The sequence below is a fragment of the Cebus imitator genome, unplaced genomic scaffold, assembly GCF_001604975.1.
Source record: "Cebus imitator isolate Cc_AM_T3 unplaced genomic scaffold, Cebus_imitator-1.0 Scaffold45, whole genome shotgun sequence".
NCBI lineage: Eukaryota > Metazoa > Chordata > Mammalia > Primates > Cebidae > Cebus > Cebus imitator.
In genome coordinates this window covers 5423670-5446441 of record NW_016107360.1, presented here as the reverse complement: position 1 = coordinate 5446441, position 22772 = coordinate 5423670, and the positions used below count along the sequence as shown (strand labels likewise).

Below are 22772 nucleotides of genomic sequence, written 5' to 3'. Positions count from 1 at the left end.
TAATCCAGGACAATCTCCCCATCGAAAAATCTTTAATGTAATCACCTCTGCATAGTCTCTTTAGCCATTTAAGTAGGTAACATTACAGGTTCCAGGGATTAAGACATGAACATCACTGTAGGTCATTATTCAATCTACTACAGTAGTTTATTTGGAGGAGTGCTTCTCGTTATAAATAGGATTCTTGGTGGCTTTTGTTTCCATGTTCAGGTTTTCTTATACTGTATTTACCCATCTGGAAATTCAGCCATAAATGTGGCATGTTCATGTTCTTTCTCTATCTCTCTAGCTCTCCTAACCTACTCAAAACAAAACTAAGAAAAAGCCATAAATATGGTGGGTTGCTGGATGTAATTGCCTCAGAATGTGTTGTGTTATATTTGTCTTTAGGCTATTTACATAAAATTACATGAGCATATATTTCATAGCATTTAATGTAATCATCACCACTAATTCTTGAAGATGTAGCATGAGGTTTATAAATCAATCAGATGTTATGAAATTTCTTATGCCTTGTAGCACAATTTCATTTGAGTTTATCCTATGCATATTTTCAATTTAGGAAAGCAAGAATGAACATTCTGAGATAGAGAAGTAGCATCTTTGTTCTCTACATAAAAGTATTATGAGTGAACCATCATTTGGAGAGCATAATATAATTTTATGCTATTTAAAATTATATTATGAAAAGTAGTGACTAGGCACTGGATTGAGACATGCCAAGTTTCAGTCAAAGTAAATTTTACAGCTGTATGAAAGGTCCCTTAAAACAGGAGTATGTAATGGAAATTGTGACAGGCCCTGAATTATAATGACACTACTCAGTGTGGATATAATAAATGTGTGGGGCTAGTTCATAAACTACCCCAATGCAGCCAGGAAACCTGTGAGTAACAGAACAGTTACCAAACAGCCATGTCCCTTGAGTTTGCTTTAAAAGCAAGTAGGAAGAAAGAAGCCTTCTTAGGTTCTACGGGCTATGGTTCCTTGACTTGGAGTTCCACGACATGGAGTCCTACATTCAAATAGCAAAGCAGGAAGACAGGAACTCTAAGCAGTATGGGATGTCTTCCATTGGTCCAAAATCAATACTACTCAGAAACGAAAGCCAATACCTTTAGAAGAGGGTGATTTGAATGAACAGTGGAATAGGTGGTGCCCATTGGCAGCAGCAATTTCAGTACAGGAAAATCTGCTAATAGAAGTTGGCAGTGGACCAGTTAGAAAGGAATTGTAGTAACTCAGAAAGCAATAAAGGTATGCAAAAGTATCAAAATATCTGAAGATAAGTGATAGATAAGTGATCTCCATACACATCTTTCAGGACTCAAGAAATAGGATAGCCTAGCCTTATGCCATTAAAGACCTGTGTGTCACATTATGGGCGTAAGAGACAACATTTAGTCAAGTTTGGAACTAGAGAACTGCAAAAATCAATAAAGGTTACATTTATTTAAGGAAAACAACTTCTTCATTTGATAAGACAACATAGGATATTGGGTGCCAGATAAAGAATCCTGGATGAATTCTTCAAAACAAGCTCTGCTGGGCAAGTCAATATGCTGAGGAAAGTAGGAGAGCAAATTGATAGAATCAGGATAGAACACCAGAACTGGGGGGAGAGAGAGAGAGAGAATTTAAATGTGTGCTTTTCAGAGAATCTTGTTAAAAAATGCAAAAAATGCAAATTCTGATTCAGTAGGTCTGGGGTGGGACCTGAACTCCTGTATTTCTAACAAGCTCCCAGCTAATGCTGTTGTTGCCAGTCTGCAGATCACACTTTTCAGAGCAAGGATTTTGAGAACTCCCAGTATGGGTTTCATGGCACCTTAGGCATTTCTGAAGATAAAATGGAAGTCAAGCTGGTTTCTGTATTTCACAAAGCTTAAGAAGTAGTGATAATTTATTTTACCTAGAATAAGATGGTGCAAGTAAATTAAAATATTGAGTGACTTTGCATATCTGCTTGATACTCACTGGGATCCTAGCTTAAACTGCCCACCCGTAACAGCTAACTATGTGTCCTCAAGTACGTTTTGGTAATCCTCTCTGTCTTTGTCCCATCATCTTAAAAAGGAACTGACAATAAAACCTACCTTGCAGAACTGTTGGAGGATTAAATGAGTTAATACATGTAATGTGCCTACAGTGGTGCCTGGCTCACTGCAGGTCCTCAGTCAGCAATAGCCAATATTATTACCAGATATGGTGGTGCTATGCCTTTGATTTTACTAAAAACAAGATAATTATTTAAAAATGCATTTAGCGTGGCAAACCAGATCTTCATACCTGGGGTACAACTTTCATGTTAAAAATTTGGGAACTTTTCCGATGAGGAATGGAAACTTAGTTGGGCTGTTTCTTGACCACGCACATAGCTACTTAAAAAAGCAGATCTGAAATCCAGGTTTCAACCCCCAGATGAAAGCTTTTCTTAGCTCTTAATTCTAAAAATACTTTAAAAATTTTTCCAATAACTTAATTATAAAAATAAATGAAATAGGAATCACAGTCAAACTTCAAGCAAGCAATGGTATATTCATTTCCATTTTCTCATTATTCACTTTCTTCCTAAATTCTTGCAGTCTGGTCTATATCCCTACATTATGTAGGGTCCACCCTTTCTACACCCACCATGGCCAGACCTGATGGTCTAATATCAAGCTTCATCCTTCTTGGCCCAATCAAGCATTACAAAGAGTATTGTCTGCCTCTTATGACCATGTTTCTCTCATGACACTACAAGCAACACTACCTTGACCCTCTTTCTTCGTCTCTCATTGCTCACTCTCTCTGCCTTCTTGGCACTCTCCCTTCACTTGTTTAACGGTAGACCTTCTTTACCTCAACCTTCTGTTATTTATACCCTTTTCTCATCTCTGTTTCTCTTTCTTGATAGTCCCTCAGATATATTACTCATTCTGGCATCTTCAATCTAAATTTATAGACTTTGAATCTTAGTATTAGAGTAGAACTTAATAAATGCATTTAATAACCTATAATGTGTGTTTTTGCTGAGTAAATTGAGTTTCAGACAAGATGTTTCCTGAGAGCTACACAGGACATTACTGCAGAGCTGGAACCAGGATGTGTGTCTTCCAAGACAGTCGACATGGAATGGTCTGGGAGGAGCATGGGCTCTAGGGTCAGGTCATCATGCACATTCTTTCTGGTCCTGCCTCTTATTTGCCTGTGGAATTGGGCCAGCAAATTAGCCTTTCTATGCTTCAATTTCCACTCCTGTAAGAATATGACTGGATTTTAGCCATACTCCCGAAAAATACAATCCTGAATACCATAATCCTAAATGTTGAAATCCTGAAAAATCAAAATCCCAAAAATGTAACTCTGGAAAAAATAATTTAAAAAAATTGAAAGACATTTATTTACTCTTCTAAAGAGGAATTTATTTGAGAAACATAAAAACATGAAAGAACCATTCATAGGCCACTTTACATAATAAATAGGCAATAATAATATACATATTTTTGAAGCATAAACAGATATAGTAATGACAGTTGTACAAGTGTAACAGTTGCTAGCAGACAAACCCTATTCATAATAAATAAATGAAAAAGCACAATGTGTCGATGCTTATCACTGTGCTTGGTAAGTGTGTGCACCCGGCTTCATGACTGTGATCATCTGAAATACTGTGACAATCTCAGTCTTTTGATGAGATCCATCTAAAACTCTAATGGGTCAACACCACATATTTTTTTCATTTATTGAGAAAGTTTCAATGTTTTGATATATGTGAACAGTGTTTAGTCATGAAGTCAACATTATGACTGTGCTTTTCTGGAGTGAAATTTGCAAAAAAATGTGTAAAACAAGTTATATGTCTCTAAAAGTCTTTACACAATGTATATCTCCAGTTTGGAAATAAAGCAAAGATGAAATACATAGCATAGCAAATTGTAAAAAATAATGCTGACAATTTAAAATAATAAGAAACAACAACAACAAAAACCCCCAGCAACTAAAAAGAAAATTTGACATATGAAAATATATTACAGGGATAGATTAGGGGCAGGTCCATAAAACATGGTGCGAACTCATACAATTATTAGTTGGCCCTTGAACAGCACGAGGGTTAAGAGATGCCAATTCCCTGCACAGTTGAAAATCTGCATCTAACTTCTGACATTCCCAAAACTTAACAAATAGCCTGCTATTGACCAGAGGCCTCACAGATAAAATAAATAGTCAACACATATTTTACATGTTATTTGTGTTACATATATTGTATTCTTACAATAAATGTAAGCTAGAGAAAAGAAAATATTGTTAAGCAAATCATAAGGAAGAGCAAATATTTACTCTAAGAAGTGAATCATCATAAAGCTCTTCATCTGCCTTGTCTTCATGTTAAATAGGCTGATGAGGAAGAGAAAGAGGAAGGGCTGGTTTTGCTCTCTCAGGGGTGGCAGAGGCGAAAGACTGGAGCAAATCGAAGGAGAGTTAGGAGAGGCAGATGTGCTTGGTATAATTTTATGAAAATATATCATAATTTTTGTCTGACATTTTTGTTTCTCTAAAAGTATTTTTATATGGTACTAATCCGTTTTCCACCTAATATAGTTAGACTTTGTGTCACCACCCATATCTCATTTTGAATTGTAATCCCCAGGTATTGAGCAGGAGACCTGGTGGAAAATTATTGGATCACAGAGGCAGTTTCCCCCATGCTGTTGTCATGATAGTGAGTGAGTCTTATGACATCTGATGGTTTTTAAAGTGGCAACTTTTCTTGTGCTTGCATTCAGTCTCCTTTCTGTCGTCTTGTGAAGAAGGTGCCTGCTTTTCATTCCGCCATGATTGTAAGTTTCCTGAGCCTTCCTAGCCATGCTTCCTGTTAAGCCTGTGGAACTGTTAGTCAATTAAACCTCTTTCCTTTATAATTACCCAGCCTCAGGTAGTATTCTTTACAGCATACACCACCATTTACTTTAGTTCCAGTGCCTGTATCATAGAAAGGTCCATGTCATAAAAGAAGTCAGAGGAGTGTTGGATAATCAGAGCCCTTCTTTCAGATTGTCTAATATCAGTTTATTTTCTGGCACTGCTTTTTCTACATCCTCTTCTTCATCACCTGGGAGTGGTTCGGAATTTCTCTAAGATCCATACCTTGAAAGCTTTCATCCTGTACCTTTTTTGTGTGCCATATTCACAATCTCATTCATTATTTCCTCAATTGACTCTGTTTTAAATCCTGTGAAGTCATGCACGACATCAGGACACAGTTTTCTCCAGCCGGAATTTGTTGTTTTGAGCCTGATGGCTTTCACAACCTTTTCTCTAACAATGATGGCATCTTCAATGGTGTACTCCTTCCAGGCTTTCCTGATGGTCCCTCATTGGGGTTCTCTTTCACAGTGTTGGCAATCTGTTCCATAGAGTACTGTGTGCAATGAGGCATAAGGGTCCTTATGACTCCCTGACCTGAGGCTGAATTAGAGACAATGAGTTTGGGGAAAAGTAGAGCACTTTGACACGGTTAGTGTTGAATCGATGGGGTTGTGGGTAGCCAGGGAAATTGTCCAATATCAAAATAACTTAAAAGTTCAACACTGGCAAAGTACTTCCTGACATCAGGGACAAAGCATTGATTTAATCAATCTAGGAAATGGTTCTGATTGTCCAGGTCTTCTTGTACCACTAAAAGACTGGCAGCTGGTATTTATCTTTGTTCTTCAAAGCTCAGAGGTTAGCAGCTTTATAGATAAGGGCAATCCTAATCATAAACCTGATTGCCTTTGCACAAAACAGTAGGGTTTGCCTCTTCTTGCCTGCCTTCATTCCTGACGCTCACTTCTCTTCCTTACTAATACACGTCCTTTGTAGCATTTTTCCCCCCAGAATAGAATACTTTTGTCTGCAACAAAAACCTGTTCAGGCAGATATTCTTTCTCCTCAGTGATTTTCTAATGGTGTCTGGGAACTCATCTGCTGACTTGGTTGGCAGAAGCTGTTTCTCCTGTTATCTTGACACTTTTAAAGTTAAATCTCTTTCTAAAATTATCAAACCATCCTTTGCTGGCATTATCGTCTCTACCTTTGGATACTTCACCTTTTTGCTTTAAGATGGCATATAATGATTTGTTTTTCCTTGAATCATATTAGAATCTATCAGTATGCCTTTCTTGTAGCAATCCTGCACCCAAATAAAAGCTGCATTTTTGATATAAGATAAAAAGTATTTCAAAGAAACGGCAAAGTTCTCATGCCTGCTGGCAAAGCTGCAGCAATGATTTCACATTTTTTTTTTCCTTTTTAAAAATAATGATTTTTCACTGAATTTATTTATCTTGAAATGGTGGGCAACCACAGCAGGAAACCTCAAGTTACAGTATATATCAAGAAATCCAACTTTTTCTTATAATGTAATGACTTTTTTCTGCTTCTTGGGATTACTTCCAACATCACCAGTAACATTTTGTGTGGGTCCCATGGTGTTAGTCAAGGTTTATGGTAATGCACTAAACATCAGAAAAATATGGGAAAATCTTGATAAATCACTTTTCACTGTGACATGCAATTTATTGGAGAGACAGTTGCTCATGCAGAGATGCCTAGTGTCACATGGCATTTTAAGTGGATACATGCAACACTTGACCTCACTGTACTTGCAACAGGAGATGGCTACAAACTTACTATAGTAATACAGTATGTACTACAGTTGATTTTATACAGTTACGATTTAATACTACATCTTTATGTTTGTGTACTTGACTGAATGGCACATGTACGGTCTATAAGTGTTTGTGTACATAAGTTTAGATAAATTTTAACTGTTTGTAATAGATTTAAATATATTTTATGACAGTAAATAATAGACTAGTATCTACATATATTTTTATGCATTCATGACATAGCTAACTTTTTCTTGATTTTTGATATTCCTAGTCTATGTAGTTTGTCTGAAATTTTTCAAATTGTTACAGATCTCCAAAATCATTTCCAATATATTTATTGAAATAGATCCATGTATAAATGGACCTATGTAGTCCAAATCCATGTTGTTCAAAGATTGACTGTATTTTAAAGTATTGCATTGTGATGAATAGCTGGTTTTTCTGTGTGTGGGGGCGTGGCTCTCCATGGAGAATACATTCATATTCATTTTCTATGAGGCACTTCTCTATTTGAAATTCTTCCATGATTCAATACACACCGACATGAGCATTCAGTGTTAGGTTTTCTTATCTTCTGTGCCATGCCTCTGTGTTGCTTTGGGTATTCAGAAATTTATTCTACATGCTCTGGTATACAGAGCACACATTTGGTGGAAACAAGACTGGTAACCAAACAGCAATACCATTGCTTAAGTGTCTTTTTATCCTGCAATACACATAATTATTTTTGAACCAGTCCATAACTTTGCTGGCTTCTTTAGGCAAACGCGGCTTTTATTCATCATCAGGTGGAAAGAATGCCAATGCAGACAAATGACATATTTTTAAACTGGAATTTTATACTGGCTTCATGGTTCATGTCTATAGTCCAAGATACTTGGGAGGCTGAGGTGGGAGGATTGCTTGAGTCTAGGAATCTGAGGCTGCTGTGAGCTATGATTGCACCTGTGACTAGCCACTGCACTCTAGCCTGGGAAACATGGTGAGACCCAGTATCTATATAAAAATTAAAAATAAATACATTGAAGTTTTCATTGTTGCCCAGTGGAGTGGCCAATCCACTCATCTGAATTTTCTGCCAAATGCAAATGAAAAAATAAAAGGTAGTAGTTTCCCCTAACATGATGCAGCTGTCCTGCTATACCTGGAAATGCACTAATCCCTTCCCTGGAATTTGGCTTTTAGGAATTCAGTCTTTTGGGATTTTAAATGTTAGGGATCTTAGACTTTAGGGTTTTTGATCTTTCAGGATTTTAATATTAGATATTATGGTATTCATGATTGTGTTTTATGGTGGATTATGATTGGCATCGATATTCTCACCTATGCCACAGGGTTGTGCTCTGGAGGCCTTGGAAATTTCTCACCTGGTACCTGGGTGAGTTGGGGAATTTCATACTGTTCCTTCCCTTCTCCTCTTATATTTATAGCCTACTTTCTACCACTTAGGATGTGACTCTTGGGCATTTATCTCAAGTCCTGATCTTTTGCTGGACACCAATCACCTGATGAGTATTTTCTTTTATGTAGTTCATGATCTTCTCAAATTCAACATGTCTTGAACTCAATTCAGCACCTTCAAACCAAATAAAACAAGCTATTAATGTTGCCATTTTTTGGTATTACAGTTAGTTTTCAATCTCTCAGACACAATTTTGTAACTACCTCTGATATAGTTTGGCTGTGTCCCCACCCAAATCTCACCTTGAATTGTAATAATCTCCACATGTCAAGGGTGGATCCAGATGAAGGTAATTGGATCATGGGGACAGTTTCCCCCATACTATTCTCATGGTAGTGAGTAAGTCTCATAAGACCTGATGGTTTTATAAAAATGGAAGTTCCCCTGCACAAGCTTTCCTTGCCTGCTGCCATGTAAGAACTTTGCTTTCTGCCATGGTGGTGAGGCCTCCCCAGCCATGTGGAGCTGTGAGTGAATTAAACCTCTTTCCTTTATAAATTACTCAGTCCTGGGGTTGTCTTTATTAGCAGCAGGAGAACAAACTAATACAACCTCCAATACCACTTACTCCTTTCCCCACCTTCAATCAGGCAGTCCCCAGGTAATCTTAGTTTTCCACTACGTCCCTTATATCTGCCCCATCCTTTTCATGCCCTCTTCTACCCTCCTCTCTTAGGCCTTCACAATCTCACTCCTCGAGTAATGACAGGTCATCACATTGGGATCCTGTCTTCACCTTTGGGCTTCCCAAGCCAACGTGCATACCACCGCCAGTCCCAGCTTCCGGAAGGACAGTTCCAACGATGCCCTTCTCCCACTCAGAAGCCTTCATCAACAATTCTCAGTGTTCTCTGAAGACTTTCTGTGATCCAGTCTGAACCTTTCTATGATTCAGAAACATATGCTTTAGCCGACTCCATCTATTTATTTCTTTCCAAATCACCCTTTTCTACCTCTGACCTTTAAAAAAGAACTATGGTGAAATACATATAACATAAAACTTAGCTTCTTACAGTTCAGAGGCATTAATTATATTCATATTGTTGTGCCACCAGCTCCACCATTTGTTATACAACCATCACAACTACCTTTTTGTTCTTGCAAAACTGAAACTCTGTGCCCATTAAACCCAAAACTCCCTATCTCCCCAGTAGATTGGTTGCCCCTGGCAACCACCATTCTACTTTCTGTTTTTATGAATTTGACTACTCTAGATTTATTTTACCTGCATAAAATAATACATGAAATCCTTTCATGAAAAATTATTTCCTTTAGCATAATGTCCTCAAGGTTCATCTAATGTTATAGCATTTGTCAGAATGTCCTTTATTTTTCAGGCTGAATAATAGTCTATTCTATGTATGTAACACATTTTGTTTATCCATTCGTCTTTCAATGAATACTGGTTGTTTGTGCATTTTGGCTATCATGAATTACGTGCTGTGAACATGGGTCTATAAATTCTACCTCTGAACTTTGCACCTGCCATCTCATCCCTTGTGAAAATAACCTTTTGTCTTTACCTCCACTGATTAGTATTCTACCAAAATTTTAAGTTTCTGGTGGGAATAATCTTTGCATGAAGCTGTCCTAGATCATTATACCTCTGTTAGCAAGTACTGGGAATGCTTATTTGGGACTTACCATATAGATACTTGTATTCACTTTACCTTTTATTATAGGAGTGTTTTGTAAGCCTTTCAGGCTAAATAGAGTGGGTTTTCCCACATTGTTTGGTTGGTTGGTTAACAGGTTACTGTAGGACTTGGTTTAGTGATTTTCCTAGAATAAGTATGTAATTCATAAGTTTTATGGAGATAATTATGAGGAGAAGGAGGAGATAGAGAAAAAGGTGGACAGTGAACAGAGATTATTTTCCTGTTGATTGGAAATCAGTATGGTTGTTGAAGTGTCAAGAATAACAAAAATACTCTCATTTAATCAGTCCTAACTTTCAGATCTTTTAAAATATACATTATCACAGAAGTCATCATCAGACAAAAATCCTATATATAGTATAAGTGTAATTGGGCTTAGAAATGGTTATGTGACTTACTGAAAGTCACACAGTGAGTAAATGTTGAAGTCAAGACGAGAAACCAGGTCTCTGCGTGCCTGTTTCCTCCATTCCTCAGCACCCAGGTTCTCAGAACTCTGGGGTTGCTAGAACCTAACTTTTGAGCTTGAGGAATATTTTACCCATTTTTTTGCTTGATTGTGTTTTTGTTGTTGTTGTTGTTTTTGATCTGTTCCTTATACATATATTTTCCTTGTCTTGTGCTCTCGTGGGCAGAGAAAACACTCAGAGTTTTGACAAGCTCATAATGTAGCTTAGAGTAAGCTGAATGAAAAGTCAATATAGATGATCATAGCTCAGCAAATTGTAGAAATACACTCTAGAGAATGGCTGGATATTATGCACAGCATGAAAACATTTAGAAGCTAGTTGACCACGGGTTGAACGTGAACTAGCAATATGGGAACTTGAAGCAATGGTTAAAAATGGATTTTATTAGGATATCATAAAAGAAATATAAGATGAATTACCTATATAGTAATTCTCACCCCCTACCTCCCAAGAAAAAATGGGCCATTATCAGAGAATTTTTTTTCTCTTATTGAGGATTTATGATTTGTGGATGTATCTTGAGGATAAAAACCATAAATTTATTCATCTATTTACTTAAGTGTATTAAATATCTATTAAATACCAGGCATTGTGACAAGATTACAGAGGAAAATACAGTCCCTATCTTAAAAAAATCTAATGTGTAGCTTTAGAAATAGACAGACTTAAGAAATATTAAAATTGGAAAGAGATACATACATAAAATTGTCAAATAATAGATAACATAAATGCCTAACCCCAATTAGACTTCAGGAGTTGGTTAGAGAAGAATACCTGTCTGAGTTGGGAGTTAATTAGGAAGAAAAGGGGATGGAGTGATTCTTTCCTATAAATAAAGCCACTGGAGTCATGAGAGGAAAGTAAGAGAAAATGTAGCTGGCTCTTGCTGGTTAGTAAGGTTTGGCTTTGTGTCCGCACCCAAATTTCATCTCAGATTGTAATCCCTGTAATCCCCATGTGTCGAGGGAGTGACCAGGTGGGAGGTGATTGGATTATGGGGGCTGTTTATCCTCTGCTGTTCTCATGATAAGGAGTGAGTTCTCATGAGATCTCATGGTTTTTATAAGCATCTGGCATTTTTCCTGCTTGCACTTCACTTCTCACCTGCCACCATGTAAGACGTGTAAGACGTGCCTGTTTCCCCTTCCACCATGATACTAAGTTTCCTGAGGCCTCCCCAGCCCTGTGAAACTGTGAGCCAATTAAACCTCTTTCCTTTATAAATTACCCAGTCTTGGGTATTTCTTTATAGCAGCTGAGAATGGACTAGTACACCAGTAAAAAGTAGGTGTGGTTGACATCACAGGTGTGAGCCTGGAAAGTGGTGGGAAATGAGGCTGGTGAGGAAGGTATGCCTATGGTCATGAATGGAGGGCTTGGATTTTCATCTGTAACTTATCTTGGTTTCTTTAGGGCAGTCATTGACCCACTGGCAAGCATTGTCTGTTTACTTGTTGGACAGATAAGTAAATGCTTCATAAAATCAATGTGAAAAACTGTAGAAACCAAGGTATTTGAATCTGAGGACCGGCAGCCTCTGAATGGCATTTTATTAGGATGGTTTATGACATTTTGTCTATGCTACCCAACGACAACACTAAACAGAGTAAAGGGAAACAGAGAAAGACTTAGGTTCCACACAAGAAAGAACATGCTGGCTGTGAACAAGTTACTCAGCAAATAGCTTGACTATTCAAACTGAGGGAAGATATTGGTTTTTCTTTCAAGAGCTCTTGAAATATGATTACAACGACTCTGGAGTCAGTTTTGGTGAGGTTTTCCCTAACTGTATGCTGGTGAAATACTTGGCTCTGATCTGAGGAGCAACACCCTTCCAGGACGCAGCAGCAACTTCAGATGCAAGTACAAGCTTAGCATAACTTATTTCTCCCCGCTGCATCCGGACTGATGTGATTACAATTGTGTTATTTGACTGTTTTCAAGGTAACCTTTTCTGCTCTTTATGTGTATTCAAGATAGTTGGTGAGTGGTGCCTCTATTCCTTTGTAGTCACCTGTGAGGGTAGGGAAGAGGAAGGCAGGGATAGAGGACATTTAAAGAAAGAGCAGTTTGCTGCGCTCCCTCTGGAGACCCTCCTGCCGACACTTCTCATTACTTTTCCAACATTCTACTTCTCCACCATAGCTTACCGGCAGCATGGGACACAGAGTGTTAGTAGCACTCCCAGTCCATACTTGGAAGCCCCTCAGAGCATCCAGCAGTGTTTGCTACCCATGAAACCTCAGCCCAGCCTGGGGAAATCTCCCTGTTTATAAAAGGCTTTGCACACAGCCAGCGCACAAGAACATACAATCTGATTTTCATGATAAAAGAACAATTTTGCATATTTGAAACATGCTTAAAACCATTGCTCGGACTGATGGATCCCCAGTGCCATTTTTGCTGGCCCAGTGGCAGCCTCCTTGGGCTGACTGGCAGCAGCAGGACTCAGAAAACGTCTGCATCAGGGCAACTACAGCCAGGATTTGCTAATAGAGACAATACCTTGCCCTGAAGGCAGTTTCCAGCTGCAGACCTGAAGCACACACGTTGAGAATGTATCACACAGAACTGTCAGTCAGTTCTGGAGCCAGAAAATTGTTGTTTCAAATGTTACAGTACAGGAAAATCGCCTCTCTGCACTTGCTGCCAAAAAAATGACAGCTTAATTTATGCCACACTGAAGCTATATTACAGAGCCATTCAGCTTGGCAGTTAAGTGCGCTCCATGCTCACATCTTCCCCTGTGCAAGTGTGGTGGGGAGAAATATTCAGGGGCTATAATAAGGACAATTGGCTGTGGGGTTTGCCATGTCAATGGAACTAAATACAGGTGAAACAGTATCAGCAATAAAATACATCACCCCCACTTCATTTGCAAAACCCACTTCTGCCTGTGCACTTGCAAATATTCAGGAAGGCTCTGAAGCAACATTGTTATGAACAGGATAGAGTAGGGAGAGATGTGCTGGTGTCAACCCCCTGGGTTTTATGTTAAGGGGAGGTGCTGCGGTATTACCTGTGACTTTGAAAATTATGTCAGTATCCTTGATGCAGACCTTCAAAACTTGGCAGTGTTTACCCTTTCTGAAATTAAAAATCTGACAGCATTATACTGTAGCCAAGTATCTGTATTTTTCATCGAAATACACATTAGAACATTAAAGATACACTTAATAGTAAGTTTTTTAAAACCTAATCCAAATAATTAAGCTTTTATTTCACCACTATTTTTGTATTTTTCATGCACAATGAACCCTCATCTACTTGAATGCAAACACAATAAGACTTATTTCGGCAGCAACAACAGAAGTTAGAGATTAGCTAGAGGTGTTCTTTTCTTCACATTCTCAACTGGGAAACTTCTCTAATGTCACCGAAATTCTCATAAATAAATAGTCTAATTTATACTGACATTACAGATAAGAAATAAAAGTTTCCTTGACATAATTCTATCATGGTACGCTGCTACCATATAATACAAAGAAGTCCAAATTTCAGCTTCCCTTTCAGAGGTGCCCTCTTTCCCAGAATGACCACCCAGAATTGAAACATTAATTGGGCTCTAGGATATTTTGCCAAAAAGATGTTTATAAGTAATTTACAAAATATCTATAAGGCAACCCTTGTAAAATATGACGGCCCCAAGAAAGCAGGCTCTCTGCAAGTGGCTTCTCCCTGCTCAGTAAGCCATTCATAATAAAATGAGCAGCCCTCAAAAGAGAGCAAATGCATTTGCAATGGCTGTTGATGTGCTATAAATCATTCTCAATAAAATGACTTGCACAGATAAATGATACATATCTATTTAATAATCCATTATCCAAAATAAATATTCTACCTTAAAATAAAGCAAATGGACTTGCACTGGTTGTTGATGTGTTAGAGCTGCTCAGGCTAATGGTAAAATGATTTGTAAAGTGGAGCTCTGATGCTGGGCATTGTGTCCTGTGTGCTCAGAAGATATTAATATCTTTTCATAACTCATCAATAGAAATGCCTTAAAGTAAATACAGCAATGAAAATGTTCCCAAATATCTATAACCATACTTGTTTTAGCTTCTTCATTGAGTGCCTTTGTTGTGAAAACACAGGCTTTTTAAAGTGTGTATCTGTATAGTAGTGATGGACTACCAAGCTATGACAAAGAAAGCTAAATAGATTTCTAATCTCTAGGAGTTTACCATGTAAAATTGTTAGCCATGCCAAAATCAGTGCTACTTAACAGGGAAAGCACTCACATTTTAAATAAGCAGGAGGATAAAGTGCTATTCTAAAAAAAAATTGTTTCCCAAATTAAAAATCCCACTGAGCTCAACACACATGGCTATTTTCTATCCACATACCCAACTTTTGACTATTTCTTCTAGCATCCTTTGGTCTGTGTTGCCCTTAGCTCAGCTTTCAGAAGAAGGTCACAAAGCAGAATGACTTTGGACAAATCAGTTCTCTTTGTTGCTTGCTTGCTGGCCAATCTCCAATAAGAGGACCCCATCCTAGGTGATCTTTAGAACTTCTAGTTTTAAACTCCTGCAATTCTTAGCATTTTGCTTTCCTTTATTGTTTGTATTCACAATCTCACTCTCTTTTCTGGTTCTTCTGTCCAGGATTTTAAAATTCTTTTTAATTAAGCCTAATGTTGTCCCACATAGTTAGAACCTTAAAAGGATGACTGTGATCACAATTATGGGAATGTCATATTCAATTTATTGAGCTGAACGTCCAAATACTTCCATGTACCTGTTTGGACAGAACATGTATCCTTCTTCCCTTTGCCATATGGAGTCCATTGCAGGAGAATCTTCTTGTTCAGTGACCTGCAGCCAAGTGGCATTTCCTGTCCTTTTGCTTATCTACCATTCACAATCTTGTCTGTAACCATGGCCTACCTGTCACAGAACTCTTGCCTAAAGTTAAATGACAGGTGAAGTCTCACTGATTAACTGACAGTTCCATAAACTCTTTACACACCCCCATGTCATACTAGACATTACCAATTAATGTGCCCAGGGTTTTAATACTCCTTAATTGGAATGTTTTTGTTGCTGTTGATTATATCTTAACAAGCCAGGTTGAAAACATTTCAGATAATCGGTGCCTGATAGATGTACCTCCACTGAGTCACAGGGAATTCTTTTACAGTAATTTTTCTTCCTAAGGTGTTATCACTCTACTAGGAAGGAGTCCAAATTGCAAAAACAAACTGTATTATTCAACAGGAATTTATTGACTAGCTGCCATGGCCATGTATTATTCTAGGCATTAGAACAGAGGTTATCTTTTGCCTCGAGGAATATCTAAGTTGTTGGCTGTATAGGTAACAATTTTTTTTATTTTTCGAGATGAAGTCTCACTCTGTCACTGAGGCTAGAGTGCAGTGGGGCAATCTTAGCTCACCACAACCACTGCCTTCCAGGTTCAAACGATTCTTCTGCCTCAGCCTCCTGAGTAGCTGGGATTACAGGCTTGCACCATTGCACCTGGCTAATTTTTTGTATTTTTAGTAAAGACAGAGTTTCACCATGTTGGCCAGGCTGGTCTTGAACTCCTGACTTCAGGTAATCTGCCCGCCTAGGCCTCCCAAAGTGCTAGGATTACAGGTGTGAGCCACTGTGCCCAGCGTAACTTTTCATTTATAATAAAAGCCTCTTATTACCCTGCATTTTGATGCACTTCCATGAAAATAGTATGTAACTCTTTTCTTCATGAACAATGGAGCACATATACCTTAAGGTTTGTGCCTTTGACATGCTCTTGGCTCTCCAAAGAGAGCCAGGGAAGGCAGCAGAGTATAATTATCACTTGGCCAAAGTTTCAATTCCAGGTTTCTCATTGAATTATCTTTTATTTTTTTTGGTGGGGGGGGGTATATAAACTGTTTATTAACAGACAAGGCCTACAGACTTATTTCTTCTTGGACACACCTACAGTGCAGCCACTGCAGCCAGTGGTCTTGGTGTGCTGGCCTTGGACACGAAGGCCCCAGAAGTGCTGCAGCCCTCTATGGGCCCAAATCTTCTTCAGTTGTTCCAGGTCGTCACAGAGCTTGTTGTTCCAGACCATTGATTAGGACCTGGCTATATTTTCCTTCCTTTACATCTTTCTTTCTGTTCAAGAACCAGTCTGGGATCTTGTAGTGGCGTGGATTTTGCATACTGGTGATCACACGTTCCACCTCATCCTCAGTGAGCCTTCTTGGTGAGGTCAATGTCTGCTTTCCTCAACACCACATGAGCATATCTTCAGCCCACGCCCTTAATGGCAGTGATGGCAAAGGCTATTTTCCACCACCCATCAATGTTGGTATTGAGTACTTGCAAAATATGCTGGAACTTTTCAGGGATCAGTAGAGACATGGCCACAGCACAAGAAGAAGCAGGCAGGCCTCCTGTGGAAGAGCTGAATTATCTTAATATGAATACAGGTTCCCACCACTTTAAGATCAACTGTTCCTAAAACTATGGAAACAAGAGGAGTAATTGCCAGCAATTAGCATGGCCACCCATACAGCTTACCTGCAGGCTGGGCCACCTGCTTGACTGCCTGATGCTTGGCCTCCTGCTGGCCTCTGCATGGTTTCCCAGTTTCACTCTGAAAAAGCACCTTCCTTCTTCTCTGTCTGAGCCGTTTCTTTTTTTTAACTTGGTAAGTTAACTTTTCCTTTTAAGAGGAAAGTAATCCTATAAGATTGTTTTTTCTAAAGTGTAGGAGGCCCTATGTTCATCAAGGAAATTAAAGTGAATATTGAATAACCCAAAGAAAAATAACTGGTAAATCAAAATAAGGATTTGGCCAAAACATCTAACTTGTTAGAGATGTATTTTTGAAGGTCAGTAGAGATTCTCATTCCTTAACTGGAACTTGATTCTCAGTTCCATTGGTAGGAAGCTCATAGGGTTTCTCACGGAAGATTTAAATCTTATTATATTCTGCATCATGAGCTCTGCTATCAGAACATGGTTATTTTTTAAAACTCTACAAACCCTTTGCAAGAAAAATAGTTGAACGACATGCAGACATACAGAAACCTGTCTGTCCCAGCAGGACCCGTGATATCCTGATGCAGCCATTTTGATACAAAGCCAAAATGTTCATGATCAAGTGTTCTATCCTCAGATATTAATTATGACTAATATCCAACAATTCTGATTACTAATTAGAAAATTGAGTTATTGTCTTTAAGTTCAAGAGTAAGTGTGAAACCATTTTGTCTTTGTTATCACCTAATCCAATTCCGTCCCATTGATGGCAGCACTGACAGCAGTGTCAGCTCCATGGTTCAGCCTGACCCTGTAACCCGCACTGACACTCCAATGCCAGAAAAGAGCTCCCAGTAACACAAAGCTTGCTGCAACCCAACCCTGATTTTTAAACATCAAGCAAAAGTAAAGGAGGGCTATTTACAGGATTTTAGCATCTGAGCTGAAAGATTTCCAGGTGGATCTTGCAAAATGTGGGCACTGACTGGGTTTGGGAATAATTTATGACACAAGAGCTTTGAATTGATGGACATAGCTAGGAGAGGGTCTTGAAGCAAGTTTTAATTAGCTCATTGTTTTGGTTAGAGCACAATCTTATCTTTTAATAGAAGCTTAGTATTTTATATCTCATCCTAGCATTGCTTAATCTAGGGGCAAGGAATTATGACAGTCTCAATTTTCACGTCTGACAACTGGATCTTCCACTTGCCTAAATAGCACCATAGAGGAAAACTCCTCAAATTCTCAAATGTGCATACTTACATGACCATATTTATACAACTTTCCCATCTGCCCTCCTTCCTTAGCTCTCTTGATTCTGTCCCAGATTCTGGGCCAGTACCTCCTTTGGGACATTCTTACAATGCCAACTACCAGAAACCGTATGTGCCCATGAATTCTGATTCTGTCCATTGTCATGTCATTATAATACAAAGGAAACTTGGTATTTAGTGCTCATTTTTATTCCCTGGACAGTCTTTTCTTAGGATCAGACCTAATGTTGGCTGTTTTTGAGTGCTGCAAATCATATGATACTTGTTTGAGGAAAGCTATATAAGGATGATTTTTCTCTTCTTGCCATCTCTTTCTGACCATAGTTTTTATAGAAAATGTTCTGTAGCCTCTCCTTGTTCCCACTGTGCTTCATACCTCCTGGTTGCTTTTTCCATTTACTCAACTCTTTGTCTCTGACTAATCATTATCTAATACTTTAAACTGACAATATATTTATGTTGAATTTTATTGCTCTATGTTGGTCATGGTTTTTCTTTTTTTTCTTTTTTTTTTTTGAGACGGAGTTTTGCCTTTTGTTACCCAGGCTGGAGTGCAATGGCGTGATCTCGGCTCACCGCAACCTCCGCCTCCTGGGTTCAGGCAATTCTCCTGCCTCAGCCTCCTGAGTAGCTGGGATTACAGGCACGCGCCACTATGCTCAGCTGATTTTTTGTATTTTTAGTAGAGACGGGGTTTCACCATGTTGACCAGGATGGTCTCGATCTCTTGACCTCGTGATCCACCCGCCTCGGCCTCCCAAAGTGCTGGGATTACAGGCGTGAGCCACCGCGCCCGGCTTGGTCATGGTTTTTCACTCATATTCTGTAAGTTCTTCCAGTGGCTTTGAGCTATTATTCTGTGAGCCCCTTGGTTTCCCCTAGAGATTGTAATCTTCCTCCCCAATTCTGACTTGCTCCTCTACTTCATTGTGTGTTAGAATAGATAAGGTATTTCCCACAAAATTGCTACTTGAAATGTGCTCCGTTCTCTTAGTAGTTACTTCTAAAATTTAAAATATCTAAATATACATAAATAGAGCAACACCAATAAAATTTTTATCACAATACTCTAATTCCTACTTTAAAAAATGGGAAAGGTCTTGGGATTGGATAGTTAACAAGACAGTGAGAAAGCTGACCTGCACTTTAAAAATGAATTTAGGATGTTGAACCAAAAGTGAAGATGGCTATGAAAGTTAGCTATAGGTGCTCAACATAGCATAAATAAATGAATGAATGGGTTTAGCATCTGTTGCATTGCTTTAGCTCCAGTTCCCGTTTCACTTTTGGTTTCCTGTGACTGTTGGCAAATTGCTGTTTCACGTTGGACTAGACTTGCAGAAATCTATGTAATATCTTTCTTCCCCAGAGATATTCTCTGATCTGTGGTTTGGCTCAGGTGGCCTCCTCAGTTTGTGCCAACATTTTCAGCATATGTCAATGAAGGGGATGTTATTTTCTGTTTTTAAAAATGAGTTTACATATGTAACTCTTCAAGTCGCTCAGTTCATTTGAATAATATATTTTTCATAGCAGAGTGTTAACGTAACTCTTAGCAGTTATATTAACTATGAAAGCTGTTGTTCAAATGAATAAAAACATGTTATGAGGAAACTTGCTACTACTACAGTAAAGCACAGAAAAGTTTCACATTGCTGTATCTGACTTAGAGTTTGCAATGTGGTGATTGGTAAATAATCAAAGCTTTGAGATATGTGTTCCTTGTGCTGGACTAAATCTAGCACTCAGGTTTGTTTGTTTGGTTTTTAATCCACCATGTTATTTAATAAGCATGTAACACTATGTTAGGTTTTGTTTCTGTTGTTATTCAATCTATATAAAGCCCTATGAGGGGGGTTACTACTATGGTCTTTGGTTTGCAGATGAAGAAATGGAAGCACCAGGCAGCTGAGTCCATTGCCTGTGGTTATACAACCAGTCATTAATGAGTTGAAATTGGAACCCGGGCAGTCTGACTTCAGGATTTCTATTAACCACAATGCAGTACTATCTCAACAAGGTAAGATAAACTGTTTAAAATGGCTTATGTTATAATGCAGTTCAGCATGGCCCAGAATTCAGGAAAAGGCAAGACTTGGTTGAATCCCATCCCGGGATTTTGGGGTTCCCAGAGGGCCTCACTCTAGGTTCATCTCACAGGCCAGTTTCTCCATTTCTGTGTACCTAGTCTAGCACAAGGCCTAGAACAGTGAAGAGGATTATTAATACTCTGTGGTACAGAACTGAGGTTGTGAAATGAGAGACCAGACCTGTGATCTTGATGGGCCATGACTCTCAGCACAACTCAGTGCTGAAATGCATGTGTTCCAGAAGCCTTGGACATGAATTGTGACTGTGGAACATGTGGTACCAACTTGGACAGGAGTGGTGGCTATAGCTCTAAAATCTCCATCAGCCTTTGCCACCCTAATAAGCCTCTATCTTTCAGGACAGACATACCCCTGCCTGCAAATGTAGCTTTAGGATGACTCTCCTGGCTTGCACTAATCCCCAACACCTCTTTCAACAAAATTGCCTTGGCCAAGCCTTTCCCGTGTCAATATTCTTCAAGCCCATTTACCACTGATGCTGGGCAAGTTGTCTGACCTTTCTCACCCCCAGTTTCTACATCTGCAAAGTGGAAATTGCAGCAAGGATGAAATAAAACCATTATATAAGTCACTTAGAACAGTAGCTAACGATAGTAAACAGTTAGGAAACAATATCCAATCTGGTTTCCCCTTTATAGGGGACTATAAAGGGAATAATCAGGATCCACAAATGCTCATTAATATTTCAAACAAATCCCCAGAAATGAGAGATTTATTTTCAGGAAGGTAGCTTAGGCTAAACACCAAGTTTCTTTGCTTTTGCTGGTATCAAATATAGTGACTTTTTGTATGTGCCCCTAATTTAAAAAGTAGAAAAACAATTACTTTAAAATGCAGGGTGATATATAAAAATTAAGCATTTTAATTTATTTATACAGGCTTAAATTCCAAAGTTATTAACTGTATAATGAAATTATAGTTCTGTAAACTCTGGTTTATTAACTTTTTGTTATTAGCCTCCAAGAGCATTTATTAAACACCTACCTATTTAATTAAGAATTTAAGAAGCACCTGGACCATGCAAAAATGCCTGTATTTTAAAGTCTAGTTTGCTGGTTCCTTAAGGGTAGAAGTTACATCTTCTATGAGAGGAAACTAATTTGCAAAGATACTGATTTGCATTTGTTTTGACTATATTTGTTATAACCTTCAAGCATTTTCTTTTTTGGCTAAGCACAGGGGACTTTATTGATGGTACACGACAAGGTGGGGCTCCCTAGGCCCCTCCCTCTTCAAGGGGTCTGCATGGAAACTGTGAGGAGGGGCAATTCAGTGTGGTGGGGGACTCAGTGTAGCAGACACTCCCCAGCAGTGAGGGCCTCTCTTTCTCTCATGCTCTCACTGGGGCTGATGGTCCAGGGGTCGTACTCCTTGGAGGCCATGTGGGACACGAGGTCCACCACCCTGTTGCTATAGCCAAATTCATTGTCATACCAGGAAATGAGCTTGACGAAGTGGTCGTTGAGGGCAATGCCAGCCCCAGCATCAAAGGTGGAAGAATGGGTGTCGCTGTTGAAGTCAGAGGACACCACCTGGTGCTCAGTGTAGCCCAGGATGCCCTTGAGGGGGCCCTCCGACGCCTGCTTCACCACCTTCTTGATGTCATCATATTTGTCAGGTTTTTCCAGACGGCAGGTCAGGTCCACCACTGACACGTTGGCAGTGGGGACACGGAAGGCCATGCCAGTGAGCTTCCCGTTCAGCTCAGGGATGACCTTGCCTACGGCCTTGGCAGCGCCAGGAGAGGCAGGGATGATGTTCTGGAGAGCCCCACGGCCATCACGTCACGGTTTCCCGGAGGGGCCATCCACGGTCTTCTGGGTGGCAGTAATGGCATGGACGGTGGTCATGAGTCCTTCCACGATACCAAAGTTGTCATGGATGACCTTGGCCAGGGGCACTAAGCAGTTGGTGGTGCAGGAGGCATTGCTGACGATCTTGAGGCTGTTGTCATACTTCTCATGGTTCACGCCCATCATGAACATGGCATCAGCAAAGGGGGCAGATATGATGATCCTTTTGGCTCCCCACTGCAAGTGAGCCACAGCCTTCTCCATGGTGGTGAAGATGCCAGTGGACTCCACCACGTACTCAGTGCCAGCATCGCCCCACTTGATTTTGGAGGGATCTCGCTCCTGGAAGATGGTGATGGGATTTCCATTGATGACAAGCTTCCCATTCTTAGCCTTGACAGTGCCATGGAATTTGCCATGGGTGGAATCATACTGAAACATGTAGACCATGTAGTTGAGGTCAATGAAGGGATCATTGATGGCGACAATATCCACTTTACCAGAGTTAAAAGCAGCCCTGGTGACCAGGCGCCCAATACGACTAAATCCATTGACTCCGACCTTCACCTTCCCCATGGTGTCTCAGGGATGTGGCTGGTGATGGGAGACAAGATGTGGCTGTCTGTCGAACAGGAGGAGCAGAGAGCCACCTTCAAATATTTTCTTTTTCTGGCGGGTAGAAAAGTGACCTATTTGGAGCAGGGGTTATTTTCATGGGTAGAGAAAACTAAAGCTGCTTGGAGCCAACAACAATTCTGTTCTTCTGCAGGAGTCTAAATTCATCAGTAACACTACTTATTTGTCTTGTAGGGCAAGAAGAAGGTATCTCTTCAATTGCAAAAGGGGAGTTTTTTTTCAGGCTAAGAATAGGAAGAAGGCCCATAGGC

General features: G+C 39.4%; 1 protein-coding gene and 1 pseudogene across 1 annotated transcript; both read right to left on the bottom strand.

The window, feature by feature from the left end:
• Positions 1–16132: 16132 nt before the first annotated feature.
• LOC108303189 lies at positions 16133–16584 on the bottom strand (annotated as a pseudogene).
• A 4680-nt stretch (positions 16585–21264) lies between these two features.
• Positions 21265–22530, bottom strand: LOC108303188 (glyceraldehyde-3-phosphate dehydrogenase-like). The gene has a single exon (XM_037737898.1). The coding sequence runs from the start codon at positions 22459–22461 to the stop codon at positions 21877–21879; it is 585 nt and encodes a 194-aa protein (XP_037593826.1). The 5' UTR covers positions 22462–22530; the 3' UTR covers positions 21265–21876.
• Between the last annotated feature and the right edge of the window lie 242 nt (positions 22531–22772).